This window comes from Rhinopithecus bieti, unplaced genomic scaffold (genome assembly GCF_001698545.2).
Source record: "Rhinopithecus bieti isolate Rb0 unplaced genomic scaffold, ASM169854v2 scaffold_7884, whole genome shotgun sequence".
In the NCBI taxonomy this organism is placed as follows: Eukaryota; Metazoa; Chordata; class Mammalia; order Primates; family Cercopithecidae; genus Rhinopithecus; species Rhinopithecus bieti.
Window position 1 is genome coordinate 5,800,501 of NW_016806331.1, and position 19,702 is coordinate 5,820,202.

General features: G+C 39.8%; 1 protein-coding gene and 1 pseudogene across 6 annotated transcripts in view; both read left to right on the plus strand.

Moving 5' to 3' along the window:
* Positions 1–13,037, plus strand: part of JHY (junctional cadherin complex regulator) — a 77,758-nt gene extending 64,721 nt beyond the window's left edge. For 3 of the 6 annotated variants that reach the window (XM_017875609.1, XM_017875611.1, XM_017875612.1), the window contains 3 exons: positions 4,129–4,209; positions 4,988–5,116; positions 6,869–7,344. In XM_017875609.1, the coding sequence (XP_017731098.1) occupies positions 4,129–4,209; positions 4,988–5,116; positions 6,869–7,066 (408 nt within the window). In that variant the 3' untranslated portion in view covers positions 7,067–7,344. Of the gene's footprint in view, positions 1–4,128; positions 4,210–4,987; positions 5,117–6,868; positions 7,345–11,920; positions 11,990–12,903 lie in introns of those variants that run through there. The other 3 variants (XM_017875610.1, XM_017875613.1, XR_001886320.1) reach the window with 2 other exon arrangements.
* LOC108531953 (ATP synthase F(0) complex subunit B1, mitochondrial pseudogene) lies at positions 8,597–9,296 on the plus strand (annotated as a pseudogene).
* Positions 13,038–19,702: the final 6,665 nt, after the last annotated feature.

Here is a 19,702-nt window from a genome sequence, read left to right on the forward strand (position 1 = left end):
TCCCTTTGCTATAAGGACTTCATCCATCCTGTAAAGGGATCAGCAGCACTTGGAGATCACCCTTTGGGCCACACTCTGTCCCTTCATATGGAGGTGTAGTACTAGACCCTGGCTCTGTTTTTCTGTGATAGCCAACATGTTTATTGTAGGTGATAGTAAGAACTGTGGCTGAAGAGCACTGGGCAATTATTCATGCTTCACAATGTGTCTTTTGTAAGCCAGTGGAATGATTAGAAGTTAAGCTGCTTCAGACTTAGGATGTGATTTGTGAGCACTGATCATTTCTTTCTCATCACCTTTGGACAAATTGGATTTACGACTTGGAGCAGGCCTTTTTTCCTTCCTTTTAATTATTGGTTTACTTTGGCAAATAGATAGTAATTCAGTGACTGCAAAACAGCCATACAGATGGCATATGTGAGAGAAAGAACAAATTTTCAATTGTGAAATATAAGTTGTCTGAGTTCATTCACCCACTGAAAATTGGTAAAGGTTTTAAAATGTGATAATACCCAGTATAATCAAGGTTTGGACAAAAAGAGCGATCTTATGGCTCCATTGCTAATTAATTGATGGCCTTAAACATATTCATTTTATTTCAATAATTCTACTGCTATTAACTTATCTCAAAGAAATAATCAAGTAGCCCAGGAAAACAATGCTTAACCTAGGACAGCTTAAATGTTCAACATTTAGAGGAATAAACAGTCCCACAAAACTAGATGATAGAATGTTATGCATAAAACTCACATTAAAAAATATATATACTGACAGAAAAAGGTACTGTAGTACTAAAATGCTTAGAAAAAATAAGAATTTAGGCTGGGCGTGGTGGCTCACCCCTGAATCCCAGTACTTTGGGAGGCCCAGGCTGGCGGATCACCTGAGGTCAGGAGTTCGAGACCAGCCTGGCCAACATGGCGAAACCCTGCCTCTACTAAAAATACAAAAATTAGCCAGACGTGGTGGTGGGCGCCTGTAATCCCAACTACTTGGGAGGCTGAGGCAGGAGAATCGCTTGAAACCGGGAGGTGGAGGTTGCAGTGAGCCAAGATCGCACCATTGTACTCTAGCCTGGATGACAGAGTGACACTCCATCTCAAAAAAAAAAAAAGAAAGAAAGAAAGAAAGAAAAAAAAAATGAAATGAAAAAACTAAGAATTCATAGTGAATGGACAGTTGTATAAAAGTATGAACAGACAGATATAATGGAGAGGCAGCAGCTCTCGTGGTTGTGCTGAGTGGTGACTTCTGTTTTCTTAAAGGAGATGTATGACTTTGAATACCCTTCAATGAACAATGCGTCTTCTGCATACTTTAATGCTACTAATTTTTTAATGATTTTAGTCCAAAGCCTTCCTTAAGAATCTTGTTTCACTTTTTAGAATTAGAATTAGAGTACTGACCATAAATGTTTAACATTCTAATGGGGCAAATTCTATTTACAAAACTTGGAATCCTTGCAGTGTAGAAGTGTTGCCCATATAGCGTGTCATTTTGGCCCTTTTAAATTATTAATGCAACATGAAAGTGCTGAGATGTTAGGAATATTGCCTTCAGTGGGCAAGTAACACAATTACCATTTACAGTGATTTCTGAAATATGAGTTCATTCTTCTTACATACAATTAATCCACAAGTAAGTGATTGCTAGCACTGGTGGTTCCACAGCTCAGAACATCAGAACCAGTATTGTTGTGATTCTCTTTTTTCCCTGGCTACAAAATTGCTGCTGCAGCTCCAGCTCCAGGAATCACATCCTTATTTGAGCCAAGAAAAAAGGAAGGGGAAGGGGCTACCACAGCCTTAAAGCTTTCCAAAATATACACTGTACCCAACAAACTTTTGCTTAGACTTCATGGGCAAGAGCTCAGTGCTGAGGAGTCAGTGCTGGAGAATGTTTGCCTTTTGAACATCGACAGTGGGAAGTGGCAGTGGAGAAGTGAATTGGGATGACCCTGGGTACTCAGTAGACCACCGTGAGCAGGACATGTTCTTGTAGTGGTTGATACAGTGTGTTTATACAAGTTCATTTTTAAGATTGGAGAGTTATATGCAATAATTATATCTAATATGAGAAAATGTCCTATATGAAGTCTCTGGACTATCTCTGCTAAGTTTTGTCTTAGAAAAGGGCGAGTTAGATGTATATCTTAGGGCTTAATAATTAACAGGAGTGCAGCTGGTCGCGGTGGCTCAGACCTGTAATCCCAGCACTTTGGGAGGCCGAGGTGGCTGGATCACTTGAGGCCAGGAGTTTGAAACCAGCTTGGCCAACGTGGTGAAACCCCATCTCTACCAAAAGTACAAAAATTAGACAGTCTCATAACCTGGCCTCAAACTAAATAAATAGATAAAATTTTAAAAATGGAATAATTAACAGGAGATTTCAAAATTGATAAAAATCCTGTGCTTTGTCATTAACATATAGACAGGGACTAACATCCAGAGTTAGGTACACGACAGCTGCTTCTTCAATGTGGCGAATTTTTCTCCATTTTAAGCAGTAACTTACATGTGCCTTAAGAAACTACTGTCATCCAACCACCTCTTTTATATTGTCTTTCCCATCCTTCCCAAAAAGGAAGCCAAATTAATTAACAAACTGAAATTTCAAAAGGATGTGAGTTCCCTGTAAGGGGAAGTAGCGAGTCTAAACTTCAGGGGATTTTGTGTGTGTGTGTGTGTTTTTTTTTCTTGAAACAGAGTCTTGCTCTGTCAACCTAGGCTGGAGTGCAGTGGTGTGATCTTGGCTCACTGCAACCTCCGCCTCCCGGGTTCAAGCGATTCTCCTGCCTCAGCCCCCCGAGTAGCTGGGATTACAGGTGCCTGCCACCAGGCCTGCCTAATTTTTGTATTTTTAGTAGGGACAGGGTTTCACCCTGGCCAGGCTGGTCTCGAACTTCTAACCTCAGGTGATCTGCTCACTTCAGCCTCCCAAAGTGCTGGGATTACAGGCGTGAGTCACCATGCCCAGCCTAAACTTCAGTTTTAATTCTGAAAGCAGTGGTTTGGGGAATATCTTAATCTATCAGGGGACAGACAGGCAGTAGAATATTAGGGTTTTTTCCTGGCTATTACTGTGCTCAGGTGCCATGATCTAATCAGTCAGTTGCTTCACTTTCTTGCTGTCCATCCTTTTAAATAGGCAATACTAACAAGAGTTGTCATATTAAATTCTGTGTACCCTTCAACATATCTGAAATCACACTGACTGAACAAAAGGAGTTTCTTAGTGAGTCTTGCCAAGACTCTCAAACGCTTACTTTTCTTTTGAATATTATAAATGGATTATAATTGTTTTTCCCTTAAAATGATCTTTTTCCCCCAAAACTCAATAGCAAAACTTGAAAGGTTGGTCCTTCTTGTCTTCTGTAGTGTCTCTAACAGATAATGCTGTTGATAAACAGGAGCGCACCGCGACCAGCTGCGCTCCTGTTAATTATTAAGTCCTAAGATATACATCTAACTCGCCCTTTATGATAATGATGTCACTGGACGGGGTATTCTCTTTTTGAAGCACTGTGTTTATCTGATGCGTTTAGATGCTTTCTTCCAGGGAAGTTATTTGGCTCAGCAAACTCTCTAAGACTGGACAAAATGGTAATAGGAGCAGTGGCAAAGTAATAACATATATGTTGTGTTAAAAACGTTAATAGCAAGGGCCAGGTGAAGTGGCTCACATCTGTAATCCCAGCGACTCAAGAGGCTGAGGTGGGAGGATCACTTAAGCTCAGGAGTTCAAGCCCAGGAGTTCAAGACCAGCCTGGGCAACATAGCAAAATCAGGTATCTCCAAAAAAGTTAAAAGAAAAAAACTCATAAGAAAACAGGACATCACTAGCTTGAAAACTTTTATTTGTAATTTCAGAATTTCAAGTTTCTTTATTGCAGAAGTGGAAAAGTGAAAACACGTTAGCTAACCAGCTACAAATTACCAAAGAGACTGTTACCAATAACTACCACTAAAATGGAAGAATTGTCAGGAAATGCAGCCATTCTCTGACAGTGCACACAGGCTTTCATTATTTTCCTTCTTACTTTATGTGGCTATGACACCTTTCGGAGTGGTAGGAGTAGGGGGACGCATAAGTCCTTAAAAGAAACTGTTTCTGTGGTTGTATTTTTAGAACACCAAGCTGAAAGGTTATCAGAAAAGAGACGTGAAGCTTGGAGGCCTCGGACCTGACTTTGAGTCCATCAGAGACAAAGTGAGTGAGATGCACATACAGTGTTTCCAGACCTGACTCAGCCCATCTGTCTGTTAGGAAACTGTACGAAGACGCCCTCCAGAATTAAGCCCTAATTCAAATGTGTCACTCGGAATAGAGACCCTTCTGAAATAACATTGGTATAGAGACCCGGACACGCCTCTTGCGTTAAAATAAAAATATTTAGCCCATGTTGTTATATGTATCTGTCTTTCGGTTAGTTTTGAAGGCCTGCATGGCAAAGTGGGACCCGTGCACATGAAAATAAATGTGTATGTTACGTGGTCGTTGGTCTTTCCCACTAGAGTTATCTTGATAATCGTGAAGAGTGGCTACAGAGAAGACACTTAGAGGAAGAGTTTCCCAACCCCTGAAAAGTGCATCCACTTTATTCTCTTTCCTCTAGTGAAAGGAGATCTTCATTTAATGTGTTTTAACTGCAGTTGCACTCAAGGCGTAAAAGAGAGTATAGTTCAAAGTTGGAAGCAAAATGAAAATAAATTGGGTAAATGCAACAAAGAAGGTTCTGAATGTGATTTAGCCCCTGTTAAGGGCATACTGGGCGTGCTATTGCAGTGATGTGCCTCCTCACAGAGAGACTATTTCAAGGAGAAACAATTAACCATTTCACTGCTGCCACCTTACTCTAGGTGATCCTATTTCTCCTGTACAGCTGATAAGATATGCCCAGTATACCGAAACCAGGGCATCACTTTAAATAGAGAGCAGAGAGAAGTAGCAGCACCTGGATTCATCATAACTTTGTTTCTCTGAACAGACGCAAAAATTAATACACCGAAAGGAATATGCAAAACAAGTCAAGGAGTACAACATGAAGACACTATCCGTTCTATCAAAACCACAAACAGAAAAACCACAGAATAAACCTGCTATCCCTCGGCAGAAGGTAAGAAATTCTCAACAAGGCATTTATTTTTTCAATCAGAATTAAAAGGAAACTTTTATTACCTCTCTTTTTTTTTTTTTTAGAAACAGGGTCTTGCTGTCTTGCCCAGGATGGTCATAAACTCCTGGGCTCAAGCTATCCTCCCAACTAAGCCCAAAGTGCTGGGATTACAGGCAGAGCCAACACACCCAACCTGTTTTCTTGTGACTTAAGAAAAACCTGCCCATGTTTTTTGGAACACAGGAGATATTTTAACTACTTCCATTCCTGTAGCTACCCATCATTCACAAATAGCAATGCAATAGTGACACACACACACACACACACACATATACACAATGCTGTAAAGTTAACCTTTATTTTTCTGGAAGTGATTGTCTCCACGTCTTTTCTTCCAAGAACAGTATTTTAAATTTGTCACACATAAAAATTAAATAATCATGTGATTTCTTAAATGAGCAAGCTTCATCATCAATTTTATTTTGTATCATTAAATAAACTTTAAGGCAGTTGTTGTCTTCTTGCTGCTTATATGTCAAAGAAAAGACATATAATCATTGTTTCTCTCAACTTCATTCCCCTACACTTTCCGTAAGGATTGTAATATATAGGTTCCTCGATTGAAGAAAAATTATTTCATGGAATACAGAATGTTCTGCCTCTCAGATGGCATCAACCATCAGTTGTGATGTGAATGAAATATGTACACAGAGCTTTGCAGTACAAGTCTCTGCCTCAATTGATCTATCCAGTCCCTGTAAGGACACGGGACCCTTTGCACAAGGAACAAGAGATCCTTTGGTGCCTGCAGGAATTTGTACTTCATGTTCTCTTTCACAGACCATCATAGTTTCTATTTATTGCCTTTCTTCCTCAGACCTTGAAGACCTCAGTCCACTTGATTGAGTTTCTACGGTGCTACTTTTTCTTTTTTCTCTAATCCCTTATTTTTTCATGAAGTGTTTCAAGGCAACAAACCTATAATTAGAAATATGTGTAACTTTCACCTACATGCACTGAGAAGTCTAGACTTTTCCTTTCTACATTTTAGAGGTTTTTTTCCTTCTTGCAGGACTGAAAGCGTACAATCCATTTGTATTTCAGCTATCAACAATCTCTTACTAAAATGCAAAACTGTTATAAAGGCAGGTTTAGAAATCATATTTAGTGATCTCATTTTTATTGTAACGCCTTTCAGAACTGACATCACTGAGAAAAAGACTGCGTTTTTCAGCATCTAGATTGCTATAGAAAGAAAAAAAATTCAACCTCAAATACTTTCTAGATCCTAGGAACAAGAATAGCTGGTATAATGATGGGAGCTCAAGTGTATGTAAACTACAGTGATGTCTTTGGTCTCAAGCTGTGACAAGTCTTCTTTGGATAGAAAGGTCTATTAATATCTCCTTAATAGAAGTTTGGTTTTACTAAGACTTCCAGAAACTAAGTAGACCAAACACATAAGAAGGAACACTTGAAGGAGACTCAGTTTTATGACAAAAGCATCCAAAGGACACAACTGTATGTATTATTCTTCAACTCCTTTTTTTCCACAATATATTGTTTTGGGGCCAATATATTTTGTTTAAACTGTGTGTTATATTGCATTATTTGATCTCCATTTCCACCAATGTCTTAGTAAGTTATAGTGATAGTCTCCATTTATATTATAAACAAACATTTCCTAGATTTAATTTAAGGAATCCAGGCTCACTTCGCATTTCAAATAAAATTTCATCTTTATGCGTTTAGGCTTTGGAATACGCTAAGACCATCCCCAAACCCAAACCATCAAATCTGACTCATCAAGCATCAAAGGAACAAAAAAACCCAACCTATGCTGGGAAAGAAGAAAGTTTACCTGAAATCTCACTGCTGGAAATACTGCAGAACAGACACGAAAGGGAAAAACAGGCTGTGGCTGCTTTCAAAGTCCTTCACATCGTATAGACAACATTTGATAGGAAGGAGACCAAAAATGGTCCAGGAATGGACGCGGAGAAAAGAAACGCCAACCACCTTCTCTGCGTTGAGAGTGATGGCTTATTATTATCATCTATCTGCAGTCTGTGCTTGCTTTCTGCAGGATTTAAAATATGAGGCCCAATTGGATTATGGTGCCATATTTTACTTTCTAGGAAGAAAATTTTTTTAATTATTTATTTTCAAATCAGTTAGAATTGGAACTGAATAATAACTAGAGAATAAAGCTTTTGGTTTTACATTGATCTTTTGACTTCTTAATCTCTACCCCGTTCCTTAGCATAATGGAAACCTTAAAGTTACCCAGAAATAAATGTAGCTGTGTTTCTCTCTTACCTTCCTAGTAAGAAAAACAAGTATAAACACTTCAGTTTCTCCTAAAATGAACTCAGTCATCCGTAAATTTTGTGATAACATTTCAAAATGTTACTAAAATCTCCAAGTTTGGCAAAGGGCTTATATATATATAAAGTTGAGGCCGGGCACGGTGGCTCACGCCTGTAATCCCAGCACTTTGAGAAGCTGAGGCAGGTGAATTGCTTGAGGCCAGGAGTTTGAGACCAGCCTGGGCAACATGGTGAAACCCCATCTCTACTAAAAATACAAAAATTAGCTAGGCGTAGTGGTGCATGTCTATAGTTCCAGGTACTCAGAAGGCTGAGGCACGAGAATCGCTTGAACCCAGGAGGCAGAGGTCACAGTGAGCCAAGATTGTGCCACTCCACTCCAGCCTGGGCAACAGAGCAAGACTCTGTCTCAACAACAGCAACAAAAGGTTACTGCCCTGACACATTGTCTGGTCGGGGTCTCAGGGATGTTAAGACAGCTGGCTGCCTGTGTCTTCGCTGACCATGCTGTCCTGGGTGGCACTTTCTGCCACTGCCACACTGGCCCCCTCTCTGTAGAATGCAGTTTTCCTAGGTCCAGGAGTATTGCAGGCAACAAGGACCTTTCACACAGGGCAGCGACTCCTTGCCCCTCTACCCCCTCTTCCTTCCTTTTCCTATAGAGGAAAAGTTCATTTTGGGCTGATCCCTGAGGAATTCTTCCAATTTCTTTATCCTAAAACCAGTATAACAGGACACTATGTGCTCCAAAATGGGCTTATCTTGTATGCTTTATCCAAAGAAATACACATGATTACCACAGAGATCTTCTCTACTATATCAATAGTAGGATTACTTTTTTTTTTTGAGACGGAGTCTCGCTGTGTCGCCCAGGCTGGAGTGCGGTGGCGCGATCTCAGCTCACTGCAAGCTCCACCTCCCAGGTTCCCGCCATTCTCCCGCCTCGGCCTCCGAGTAGCTGGGACTACAGGCGCCCGCCACCTCGCCCGGCTAGTTTTTTGTGTTTTAGTAGAGACGGGGTTTCACCGTGTTAGCCAGGAGGGTCTCGATCTCCTGACCTCGTGATCCACCCGCCTCGGCCTCCCGAAGTGCTGGGATTACAGGCTTGAGCCACCGCGCCCGGCCAGGATTACTTTATGTAATTTAAAAATATGGTGCCTCTATTGGAGAATCTGCTTATAAACTCAATGAGCCAGACACTGCCCAAACTAGAAGAGGTGAAGCAGGCTTCCGTCAAACAAATCCAGGATGCAATTGATTGGAGAAGTCGCAGCGCTCACTGGTTCAGAAGCGCCATTACCTTTTTGATGTGCAGAGGAATAACATTGCTATGGCTTTGGAGGTTACTTACTGGGAATGACTGCATAGAGTGTATAAGGAAGTAAAGAATGCCTGGACTATCATATATCTGTGCAGAACATGATACGTTGAAAGGAACAAGAGCACATGATAAATTGGGTGGAGAACCACGTGGTGCAGAGCATCTCTGCACAGCAGGAAAAGGAGACAATTGCCAAGTGCATTTGGGACCTAAAGCTGTTGGCAAAGAAGGTTCATGCACAGCCAGTTATGTAAATGTATCTATCCCAATTGAGACAGCCAGAAACAGCTGACTGACTAAATGGAAACTAGTCTATGTGGCAAAATCTTTCTGTATTGCCCTCTACTGAAGTAGATAGTTTCTATCTCCTAAAAATGAAACATTTATTCACTATACTGAGAGAACTCAATCTGTTGGCCAGTCAGATGTTTCCCATCTTTCTTACTCGGCATTTGAGTTGTTCCATGATCACTTTTTTTATTGTTTTTTGTTGTTGTTGTTGTTGTTGTTGTTGTTTTTAGATGGACTCCCGCTCTGTCGCCCAGGCTGGAGTGCAGTGGCACAATCTCAGCTCACTGCAAACTCCGCCTCCTGGATTCAAGCGATTCTCCTGTCTCAGCCTCCCGAATAGCTGGGATTGCAGGCGTGCACTACCACGCCTGGCTAATTTTTATACTTTTGGTAGAGACAGTGTTTCACCATGTTGATCAGGCTGGTCTCGAGCTCCTGATCTCAGGTGATCCACCCACCTTGGCCTTCCAAAGTGCTGGGATTACAGGCATTAGCTACTACACCTGGCCCTATGATAGCTTTTGAATAAGTGGTTTGCCTTTATTAAATCTTGGTGCCTGACTCAAGATTACCAGGTTATAGTTTAAATGTGTAATTAATTCTACCATCTTGCAATAAAGTGACAATTGAATGAAACACAAATAAATAAAGAAATAAAGTTGAAAAAAATGAAGGTACATCTGGCTGTGCCTGCTCAGATAGAACAAATCCGAATGTTCTAAGAGAGCATCAAGACATTAGTTAGAAACCCTCCAACAAGTCCAGAAACACCTGATGCAGGCAGCTCTGAGAGACACACTTTATCAAAGCTCCTTACTCCAAGTACATAAATTTGCTGGCCATCTTACCATCACAAATATCTTAAAATATTGTCAAATGTGTGTTTTCACACACACACACAAATAGATAAGACAAAAGCATTCCATAGTTTACTACTGAATACAAATGTTAATAAATATTTTTTAGTTTTTTTAATCTTTTTTAATATTGCAAGAATTCCCAGACTTAAAATAATTACTGGAGGGTTTAATTTTTTTACTTTCTTCCTTATATTAGATGGACATTACATTTTTAGATAGGCATATCCAGAAGTGGATATTTTGAACATCAATTTGGGGCAAATCTGTTTATCAATACATGTAAGGACTAGCTTTGGAAATTTACTCCTATGTTGTATATATTTTACATGCACTGGAATGTAGCATAAAAGGTGCCCATACGAAACCTTCTCTTAAAACTGAAAGCAGTTAGAATTGAGAGTCTGCAAAGTAACAAGTATCTGAAGATAAACAGAAAACTGGTGAATCATGTTTCAGTGAGATTTGGAAAATGTAATATATGAGGCATTAGACTCAGAAAAATCACAGGCCAAAATGCTCCTAAAATGTATTTGTAAGAGAAGAGGCCCCTTCTGGGTGCAGGAAGACATTTCTAGAAATATGAAGTAGAATGAGTAACCTTCATTAATTGTTTCCGAAATGGCCTTAAATTCTAACTTAATCTGGAAGAGGAAAAGAATGCATATAGAGACATTCATATTTAAAGGGACAGGGTAAAAATTTTTAAATATTCCATTTGTATTAGAATATCTTAAAAGAATTTAGAGCTTGGAAAGAGTTTATCACATTCAACTGCCAGTTTTTCAGAAGAGGAAATTGAGGTGAAGAGAAAGGCTACATGACTCAGGAGTCCATCAGTCCTACTGAGAGTAATGGGAGGGTAGCCAGGTCTGAATCTCCCATCCTTCAACACCAGGAATATACTGTTTATTTGTCTATGGAAGGAGGTTGTCCTTGTTTCTCTGTGTGGAGAAGCAACATATAGTTGCTATGAATTTCTATTTTGGACCTGAATTTCCACCAAGTTCAGTTTTTAGAAATATGCATTACTATGTACCTAATACTTTTTTAGCATGTACAATCTGCCAACTCTTTACTACACTGATAAAATTAGAATACACATATAAAGCAACTCAAACTTAGAAAATGACCAATAAAAGAGACACTATTTATTTTCTTTTTTTTTCCAGAACATTTCAAAACTTCCCATACTGTTTTCTCTTAGCTTAATCATTGTTAAATCCTTCACTTTCACACCTACTGTCAAGAACCCAAACTTAGCTGAAGCAGCTTAAGTGATTCAGTTCCCATCAAACAACATTTCACAGGATTCTTACCTCCCAGGCAACTCTTTACTATCCAGTACATAAGACTTGAGGACAAGAAAATTCTTTATATAGTGCCATGTGGCATCTAAAATAACTTTGGCTATGAAATAAAACATATTTGCTGAAAGTTTGGGGTTGAAATCAAAGAATGAATCAAAGTGGCCCTTCATTTGGCTCCACGTCATCTCACAATAGGGAAACATAGCAGAATGTCACTGAACTATCATAATACTAAGGGGAGACATTTCGCAAAAACAGGGAATGACAAACACGTTTTTTGCTCCTGTTTTAAAGTAAATTGTACTAATGACAACAATAGTGATCTTTTATAGGCCCAAATTGGATCAGTGATCGATTTTGTAGCATTTCTGTTTCAAATATTCAAAAATAAAAAATAATCGAATTAGAAAACAAAAAACTTCAAACTTAAGTGATGTAATGATGGCGCCCCTGTATTTGACTAGATGTTATACACATGCCATTGAAAGACACAGTACCCAATCTGCCTAATGTCTATCAACTAGTGCAAATAAAGGACATTTAAACCATGTCTTCTCTCTTATTAAAGCCTCCTTTTAATTGTGTTTTTCCATCTTGAGTTTCCAACAAGAGCATCCTCTTAAAGGGAGCTTTTTTTTTTTTTTACAAGTAGCTGAATTTAATGACAGCTGTCTTCCTGATATTGTTTTGTATAGTAAGGAGTCTCTTGGGAGTTATCCAGAAACCAAGTCAAGAAAAGACAATGTTGAGGAACAAAATAAAAGGTAAGCCTAGCAGAGGCACTGATGCCTAATGGTTCCAATTGGGGCCTTATTATTGGCTAATGAATCATTGTCAAAACATCACAGCAAGCATGAACGTGCACAGTCTAGTCTATAGTGAGAAAATGACTCTTCATCCCAACAGTTATTAACTGGGAGTTGTTTGAAAACACGTCCGGTAATTATAACAACACTGGAGCTAATTGAGAACTTTGAGTTGATAGCAAATGGCCCACAATAGCAGACTAGATAACTCAGGGGGGATTCTTCTTTAATTACTTATTGAAAAATAGCAGAAAATGAATTGGATGTGGATGATAGTCTGCAGATATCAAGACAAGTTTTGCTAATTCTATCCCAAGATGTGCTTCAAAATGTATCTGTTGCCATTATATTAGAAGTAGCATTTGAAAATGTGAAGTTCCTAAGTAAAAATCAGGGTTGCTTTCCTAAATATGCCTTTTTTAAGATTACCTTTTCCTAGTCGGGCGCAGTGGCTGACTCCTGTAATCCCAGCACTTTGGGAAACTGAGGCGAGTGGATCACGAGGTCAGGAGATCGAGACCATTCTGGCTAACACAGTGAAACCTCGTCTCTACCAAAAGTACAAAAAAACTAGCCGGGTGTGGTGGCAGCGCCTGTAGTACCAGCTACTTGGGAGGCTGAGGCAAGAGAATGGTGTGAACCCGGGAGGTGGAGCTTGCAGTGAGCCGAGATGGCGCCACTGCACTCCAGCCTGGGCGACAAAGCGAGACTCCGTCTCAAGAAAAAAAAAAAAAGATTACCTTTTCCTATTAGAGTAAGAATCAGACTTGAATAATATGCATTTCATTCTAAGAGTCAAGTATTCGTAGGATGACTGTAGGAATTCTCCTCCCTAATGCTAACTGTGTTTCCACAATTTCTATTCCTAATAGGTAAAAACAAGGAGACACAAAGATACAGAATGCTCCATTTGCCTCTTTAGTTGTTTTCCCAGTCAGGAAAGGATTTAAAACTGTAGCAGGAAGTGAAATTTTTGAATGACTGTGGATTTTGTTTATCCATTGTGCTTGTTCTCCCTACGTCAGTGATGATAAGATATTGTCAAAATAATATTATTCCCATACTATAAAGGCAAAATACGTATGTTCTAATAAAAAGTTATATTTAGATGTTTATTCCACTTTTTGAAATATATTGAAGCAGGGTCCCCGAAGCTGAAAATCTGATGCTCAGCACTGTCCCCCCACCCTACTGCCTCCGGACTAAGTGCAGTGTTTTTTTCTACACACCCTGTAACTTCATTAAGCAAAACCACACATCTGTCTCACAAAGAGACAGAGGAAAGAAACATAAAATAACCCAATTTCCTAAGCAAACATCTGGCTAATGGAAAGCAAAAGGCTTCAGATGGAAGACTTCATTCATTCATTCATTCACTCATTCATCAAACTCTCTAAATTACTCTCTAGTGTGAAACACTCCCACTTTTCATGTTTGGTTATTTCCTTTTGGCTCAGTAAAATAACTGGAAAGTTGACACTTTTCCAAAATGTTAGACAACACATTGCAAGATACAATAAGATACAAAATGAATAATATTTTCAGCTCTTTCCACCTCTCAATATAGGGGCTCTGGAAAATATGAAGAAAGGAAAAAAGAATTTGGGGAACTGGATTTATCTCCCTTGCTGCCTCTCCATTGCCTTTTCATTTCCCCCTTGCAAACCGGGGTAATGTAAGTAATTAATTTTCAATAAGCTGAATAAATGGTCTTCCGCTATTAAATAGCTCGAACAGGTTGAGAGGTTTACAATGATGTGAGCATTCCAGGCAAATGTATTTAGTGGAGACTTGGAAATATCTGATAAGATTTCATAAATCCCCTTTGCTGAACTGGCAGCTTGTAGAGACCAGCACTGATACTGGGGCTGCTAAACAGGCTACTCAGGGCACCCTCTGTCACTAGGGTCTCCAGCTTTTGCAAGAGAGGTTTTAGTGCTAAGTATCCCTATGGTTCAAATTTCATAGTAGGGGAAATAACTGCCCAGAATTTAAAACCCAGAAAATATGATCGGCCATTCTTTGGGAAGCTGTCTAAACAGAGGAAGGAAGCCAAGAACACACTGAATAAAACCAGTTCAGATCTCTATGTTTTACTCTTTCCTCTGTGGCAAAATCATCTCCCCAATTAATCTTACACTTTATTTTTTGACCATCCAGACAACTATCAAAATCATGATCATGAAGCCTGGTTGGCCCTGCCTCATACCATATCTCCACCCTGTCACCTGGCAGTGATGCCTTTTCCCATTTCCCCTGCTTCCACACAATGGTGACACTTTGAAGCAGTGCTGATGAGGTTCCTAAATCTGTTGTTTCTGCTTAAAATTGATAATCTCCTATGATACAAACCTCAAGCATCTATTTTTAATGAAACCTTTAGATGAATATCAAAGAACTATTTAGCCATGCCTAATATTTTAATTAGATTATATTCTCAATTTAACCCATTAAACCTCCTTTGATGATCCCAATATTTAGTGTTTAGCCTCAGATGCATGAGGTAATGAATACTGGACCTTTTGATTTAATGAGAATTTCAGCTCTTCCAGCCTGCGCCTCTTTGTATACCTTTTATTTTGCTGGCTATAGAATTCAGTTAATTGAAGGAGTCTCTTACCATCACACATTAAGGAGTATAAATTAGCATCCCTATTCTGATTGGAAAATGCAAGCAGACAGTTTTGCTTTGATCTGAGGAGTGAGCTGCAGAAGCCAGCAGCCCTCTGAAAATGAGCTGATGGCCCTTGTTCCCAGGGCAAAATGCAGATGCATCCATGTGTCACAAAACACTTAATGTCTTAATTGATCACCTCCCAATTCTTCCTGTCCTGTGTGCGTCATTCTCTTTAGAGACTTGTATATGCGTGTGTCTGTATGTGTCTATTTGTGTATCTGTATCTTTGTCTTGCTTTCTCGGTTCATCCTTTCTGTTTCTCCCCTCTCCTCAGGCAGCTAGGGACCTAGGTTTTAAATTAATCTGAGACAAAGGAAAATGAAATAATATAAATTCCCTCACCTTGAAATTTATAAGACTATCTGGTAGAGCTATTCAGAACCTTCCACAGACAAAGATTCTTAAGAACTAACTCTAACTTCCAATTTTCTCAACCAGGCAGATCCAAGCCGTTGATACTGCATCACTTAATGTGAAGTAGGCAGGCTATTCTGTGTTTTGGCAAGGAAATCAGCCTTCTAATCTGTTCCAGTGATAATGCAATTCTCCTGTACCTCAACAATTCAGTTACATAAAAGAAATGTTAAGATAAAAGATCAACACCTCCATTACTCACTGTAAATGCCAAAATAAAATAACAGAAAATTCAAAATATGGTATACTAAACACACACACACACACTCTCATACACACACGCACATCTATTTCAGTCCCTTGACAAGTCCTACTAAAATAATAGTAAAGGTTTTTAAATTGCATAAATACATAAAAACAAGGAGAACAGGAGGAGAGACAATAGTAACAACATTTTGAAAACTGAAAAGCAGATGAATGAGTTGTTTTAAAAACTTAGCAGACCCAAAAAACACTAAATTCTTTTTACATTTTCATAGAATATCAGATTTCTCAAAAATACTAAATTCTAAGCTAGCAATAGGAAAGCCAAGAATCAACCTGACTTACACTCTAGAATACCCAAAATGCTCAGGAATTAATGGTGTCAGTTACCTCTCAAAGTAGGAATGAATGGAGATGTGGGGCCGGGGGAGCTCAGGAAGGGTGACTGCATGAAAGTCAGTTTAAGAGCAGTTACACCTGTGAATCCTTTCCTCAGTTCCCACGCAGCCAAGCACAGCTCCTCCACTGACCCAGTAAAACACACTGCCCTAGTATCTTTGGAGTCAGGGACAACTGGTTCTGTTGAAGATATACAGTAAGTACTGAAAAAAGAGTCAATAGTGACCATGTGTACTGTAAACACAGAAACCTCTGGTCTTCTTCCATTTGGCTCCCAGAACGTTGGGACTTTATCCTACAAGCAGGAATTTGGAAAGTTCTTCTCTGGAAAATCTGACCAGCCTAAAAGAAAAGACTTAAAAATCCTGATTTCAGAGGTTCGCCAACTAAAGACCCCAACTTTGTTATCCTGCAGTTAAACCTCACAATCCACAAGTCCCACTCATGTACTCATAGTTTCCTATCAGCCTTCTAGCCTCTCACTTAAATATGAGCAGACAACCAAGAATTTCCAGACATCTGAGGATATGACACAGGACTATTTTTAAAAGGAGGTGGACAAGAAAATTAAAAGAGATCTTGGGAATTACAATTAGAGTCAAAAAATTACCAACACAAAATAAGGTTAGAAGACAACATTGAGGAATTTTCCAAAATTAGAGAAAAAAGGCAAAGAGGTACAAAATAGGAGATAAGAGATTAGGAATTTAGAGAATAAACCCAGGGGGTAAAAATCCAAATAACAGATATATAGAAATCATTAAATAATTCAAGAGTACTTCCATAACTGAAAAAAAAAAAAGACATTTTCAGACTTAAAGAATTTATTGAATATCTGAAACAATGGATGAAAATAAACCTGAAGCAAGGCATATAATTGTAAAATTTCAGTATACTGGCTACAAAGAAAGTATCCTACAAGCTTCCAAAAAGGAAAATAAATGAATAAATAAAACAGGACACACATAAAAAATCAAGAATTGAAGTCATTTTAGACTTCACGATAGCAATTGGAAGCTAAAAGTCAGTGGAGTGATGAATTCAAAAGTATTCAAAAATGATTTCCAACTTAGAATGCTATACTTAGCCACATTACTAATAAAGCATGAAATTAGGATAAAGAGATTTTTAGATAAGGATGATCTCCAAACATTTACCTCTCACATACCAATTGTCAAGAAACTACAGTAGACTGTGCTCCACCAAAATGAGAGAGTAAACTAAGAAACAAAAAGATATGGGAAACAAGAGTAAAATACAGTGGGCCCGGAGCGGCGGCTCACGCCTGTAATCCCAGCACTTTGGGAGGCCGAGGTGGGCGGATCACGAGGTCCCGAGATCGAGACCATCCTGGCTAACACGGTGAAACCCCGTCTCTACTAAAAATACAAAAAAAATCAGCCGGGCGTGGTGGCGGGCGCCTGTAGTCCCAGCTACTCGGGAGGCTGAGGCAGGAGAATGGCGTGAACCGGGGAGGCAGAGCTTGCAGTGAGCCGAGACCGTGCCACTGCACTCCAGCCTGGGCGACAGAGCGAGACTCCATCTCAAAAAAGAAAGAAAAAAAAAAAAATACAGTGAAATTAAAGGAACCCCCAAGATGATTGGGAAGGGAGAGCCATTTACCTAGAATCCAGAATGGAGCAGATCAGAAAGCTCTGGGAGAGGTTTGTTCAGGAAAATGAAATGTTAGGAATTTGTGAATATCTTGAGAGTGTGATATAGACAAATGGCAAAGAATTTGGGAATAAATTAGTCATAAGTACATTAAAATTAAGAATAATAAAATAAGTATTAATTGCAAGGAAAACAAAATTCTCACAGAAAAGTCATTGATTTCCTGGCTTAGCTGAGAATTGCATGTACACATGGTAACAACCGTCTAGGCTGGGCGCGGTGCTTCACTCCTGTAATCCCAGCAATTTGGGAGGCGAAGGCGGGCGGATCACTTGAGGTTGGAAGTTCGAGATCAGCCTGGCAAACACGGTGAAACCCCATCTCTACTAAAAATACAAAAATTACCCGGGTGTGGTGGTGCATGCCTGTAATCCCAGCTTCTCTGGAGGCTGAGGCAAGAGGATCACCTGAACCTGGAAGGCAGAGGTTGCAGTGAGTGAAGATCGTGCCACTGCACCGCAGCCTGCGTGACAGAGCAAGACTCTGTCTCAAAATAAACAAATAAATAATAATTTTAAAAATGGTCTAACCAAAATTATGCTAGAAGGACAGAAAGGGTGCACACATATGTGTTGGGAATAGGGGAGAAATAGAAATAGGGAATAGCAACAAAATGAAAGTTTCACTTTTTATAGTGTGAAGTACTAGATAATTTCCAAAATATAAATTTCAAACAAACAAACAAAAACCAGCAATTCAGTGACAATTTAGAAACGTGGAGATAAATACCAAAATTATCAGCTAAAAATTGAAAGTGGTTGCCTCTGTAGTGAAGAAAGCAAGAAACGGGGCACGGGACTGCTCTCTTTAAAAATAATCCTCGGGCCGGGCGCAGTAGTTCACGCCTGTAATCCCAGCACTTTGGGAGGCGGAGGCGGGCAGATCACAAGGTCAGGAGATCGAGACCATCCTGGCTAACATGGTGAAACCCCGTCTTACTAAAAATACAAAAAAGTTAACCGGGCGCGGTGGCAGGCGCCTGTGGTCCCAGCTACTCGGGAGGCTGAGGCAGGAGAATGGCGTGAACCCGGGAGGCGGAGCTTGCCGTGAGCCTAGATGGCGCCTGGACGACTGAGCGAGATTCCGTCTCAAAAACAACAACCACAAAAACAACAACAACAAAAAACCTAATAAAACTCATAGAACGATTTGACTCTTTAAACAATGTGCATGGTGATAAAAGCCTAATATTTAAAATTAAAAATGAAGAACTTAGGATGGGAAGGAGAAAAAAATAGATGGAAAAAGAGCAGAGCAAGCATGCAGTATTCGTTTTTTGCTCATAGCATGTAAATTATTCTCATTTGAAACTCAGGATAAAGAGCCACCCTTTTATCCTATACCCATTGTTTTCCATAGCCTGTTTCCAATCCCAAGTTAAGCACTGTGGAAAAATAAAAACTATTTAGCCATTCTTTAATTTCCGGCTAGAATTTGGCAACTACACTTAATAACTCCATCATCTATAGCCATGGAGACTAGGGTGACAAAAGGTGTTAGAAATGTTCAGCTAAGGGCGGGCGTGGTGGCTCACGCCTGTAATCCCAGCACTTTGGGAGGCCAAAGCAGGTGGATCACGAGATCAGGGGATGGAGACCATCCTGGGTAACACAGTGAAACCCCGTCTCTGCTAAAAATACAAAAAATTAGCCAGGCATGGTGGCACGCACCTGTAGTCCCAGCTACTTGGGAGGCTGAGGCAGGAGAATCACTTGAACCCGGGAGTGGAGGTTACAGTGAGCCAAGATGGTGCCACTGCACTCCAGCCTGGGCGACAGAGCAAGACTCTGTTCTGGAAAAAAAAAAAGAAGAAGAAGAAGAAATGTTCAGCTAATTTCCAAAGTTTCTATTTGTCAATATTTTTAAACAACTTGTTCTTGTCATAAAGAGATATCTATCATGGGGTTTTTTTGTCTTTTCTTTTCTTTTCTTTTCTTTTCTTTTCTTTTCTTTTCTTTTCTTTTTTGAGACAGTCTTGCTCTGTTGCTCAGGCTGGAGTGCAGTGGTGAGATCTTAGCTCACTGCAACCTCCACTTCCCAGGTTCAAGCGATTCTCCCTCCTCAGCCTCCCAAGTAGTTGGAATTACAGGCGTGCGCCACCACTCCCGGCTAATTTTTGTGTTTTTAGTAGAGACAGGGTTTCACCATGTTGGCCAGACTGGTCTTGAACTCCTGACCTCAAGTGATCCACCCACCTCAGCCTCCCAAAGTGCTAGAATTACAGGCGTGTGCCACCGCGCCCGGCTCATCATGTCTTTTTTTTTTTTTTTTGAGATGGAGTCCCGCTCTGTCTCCCATGCTGG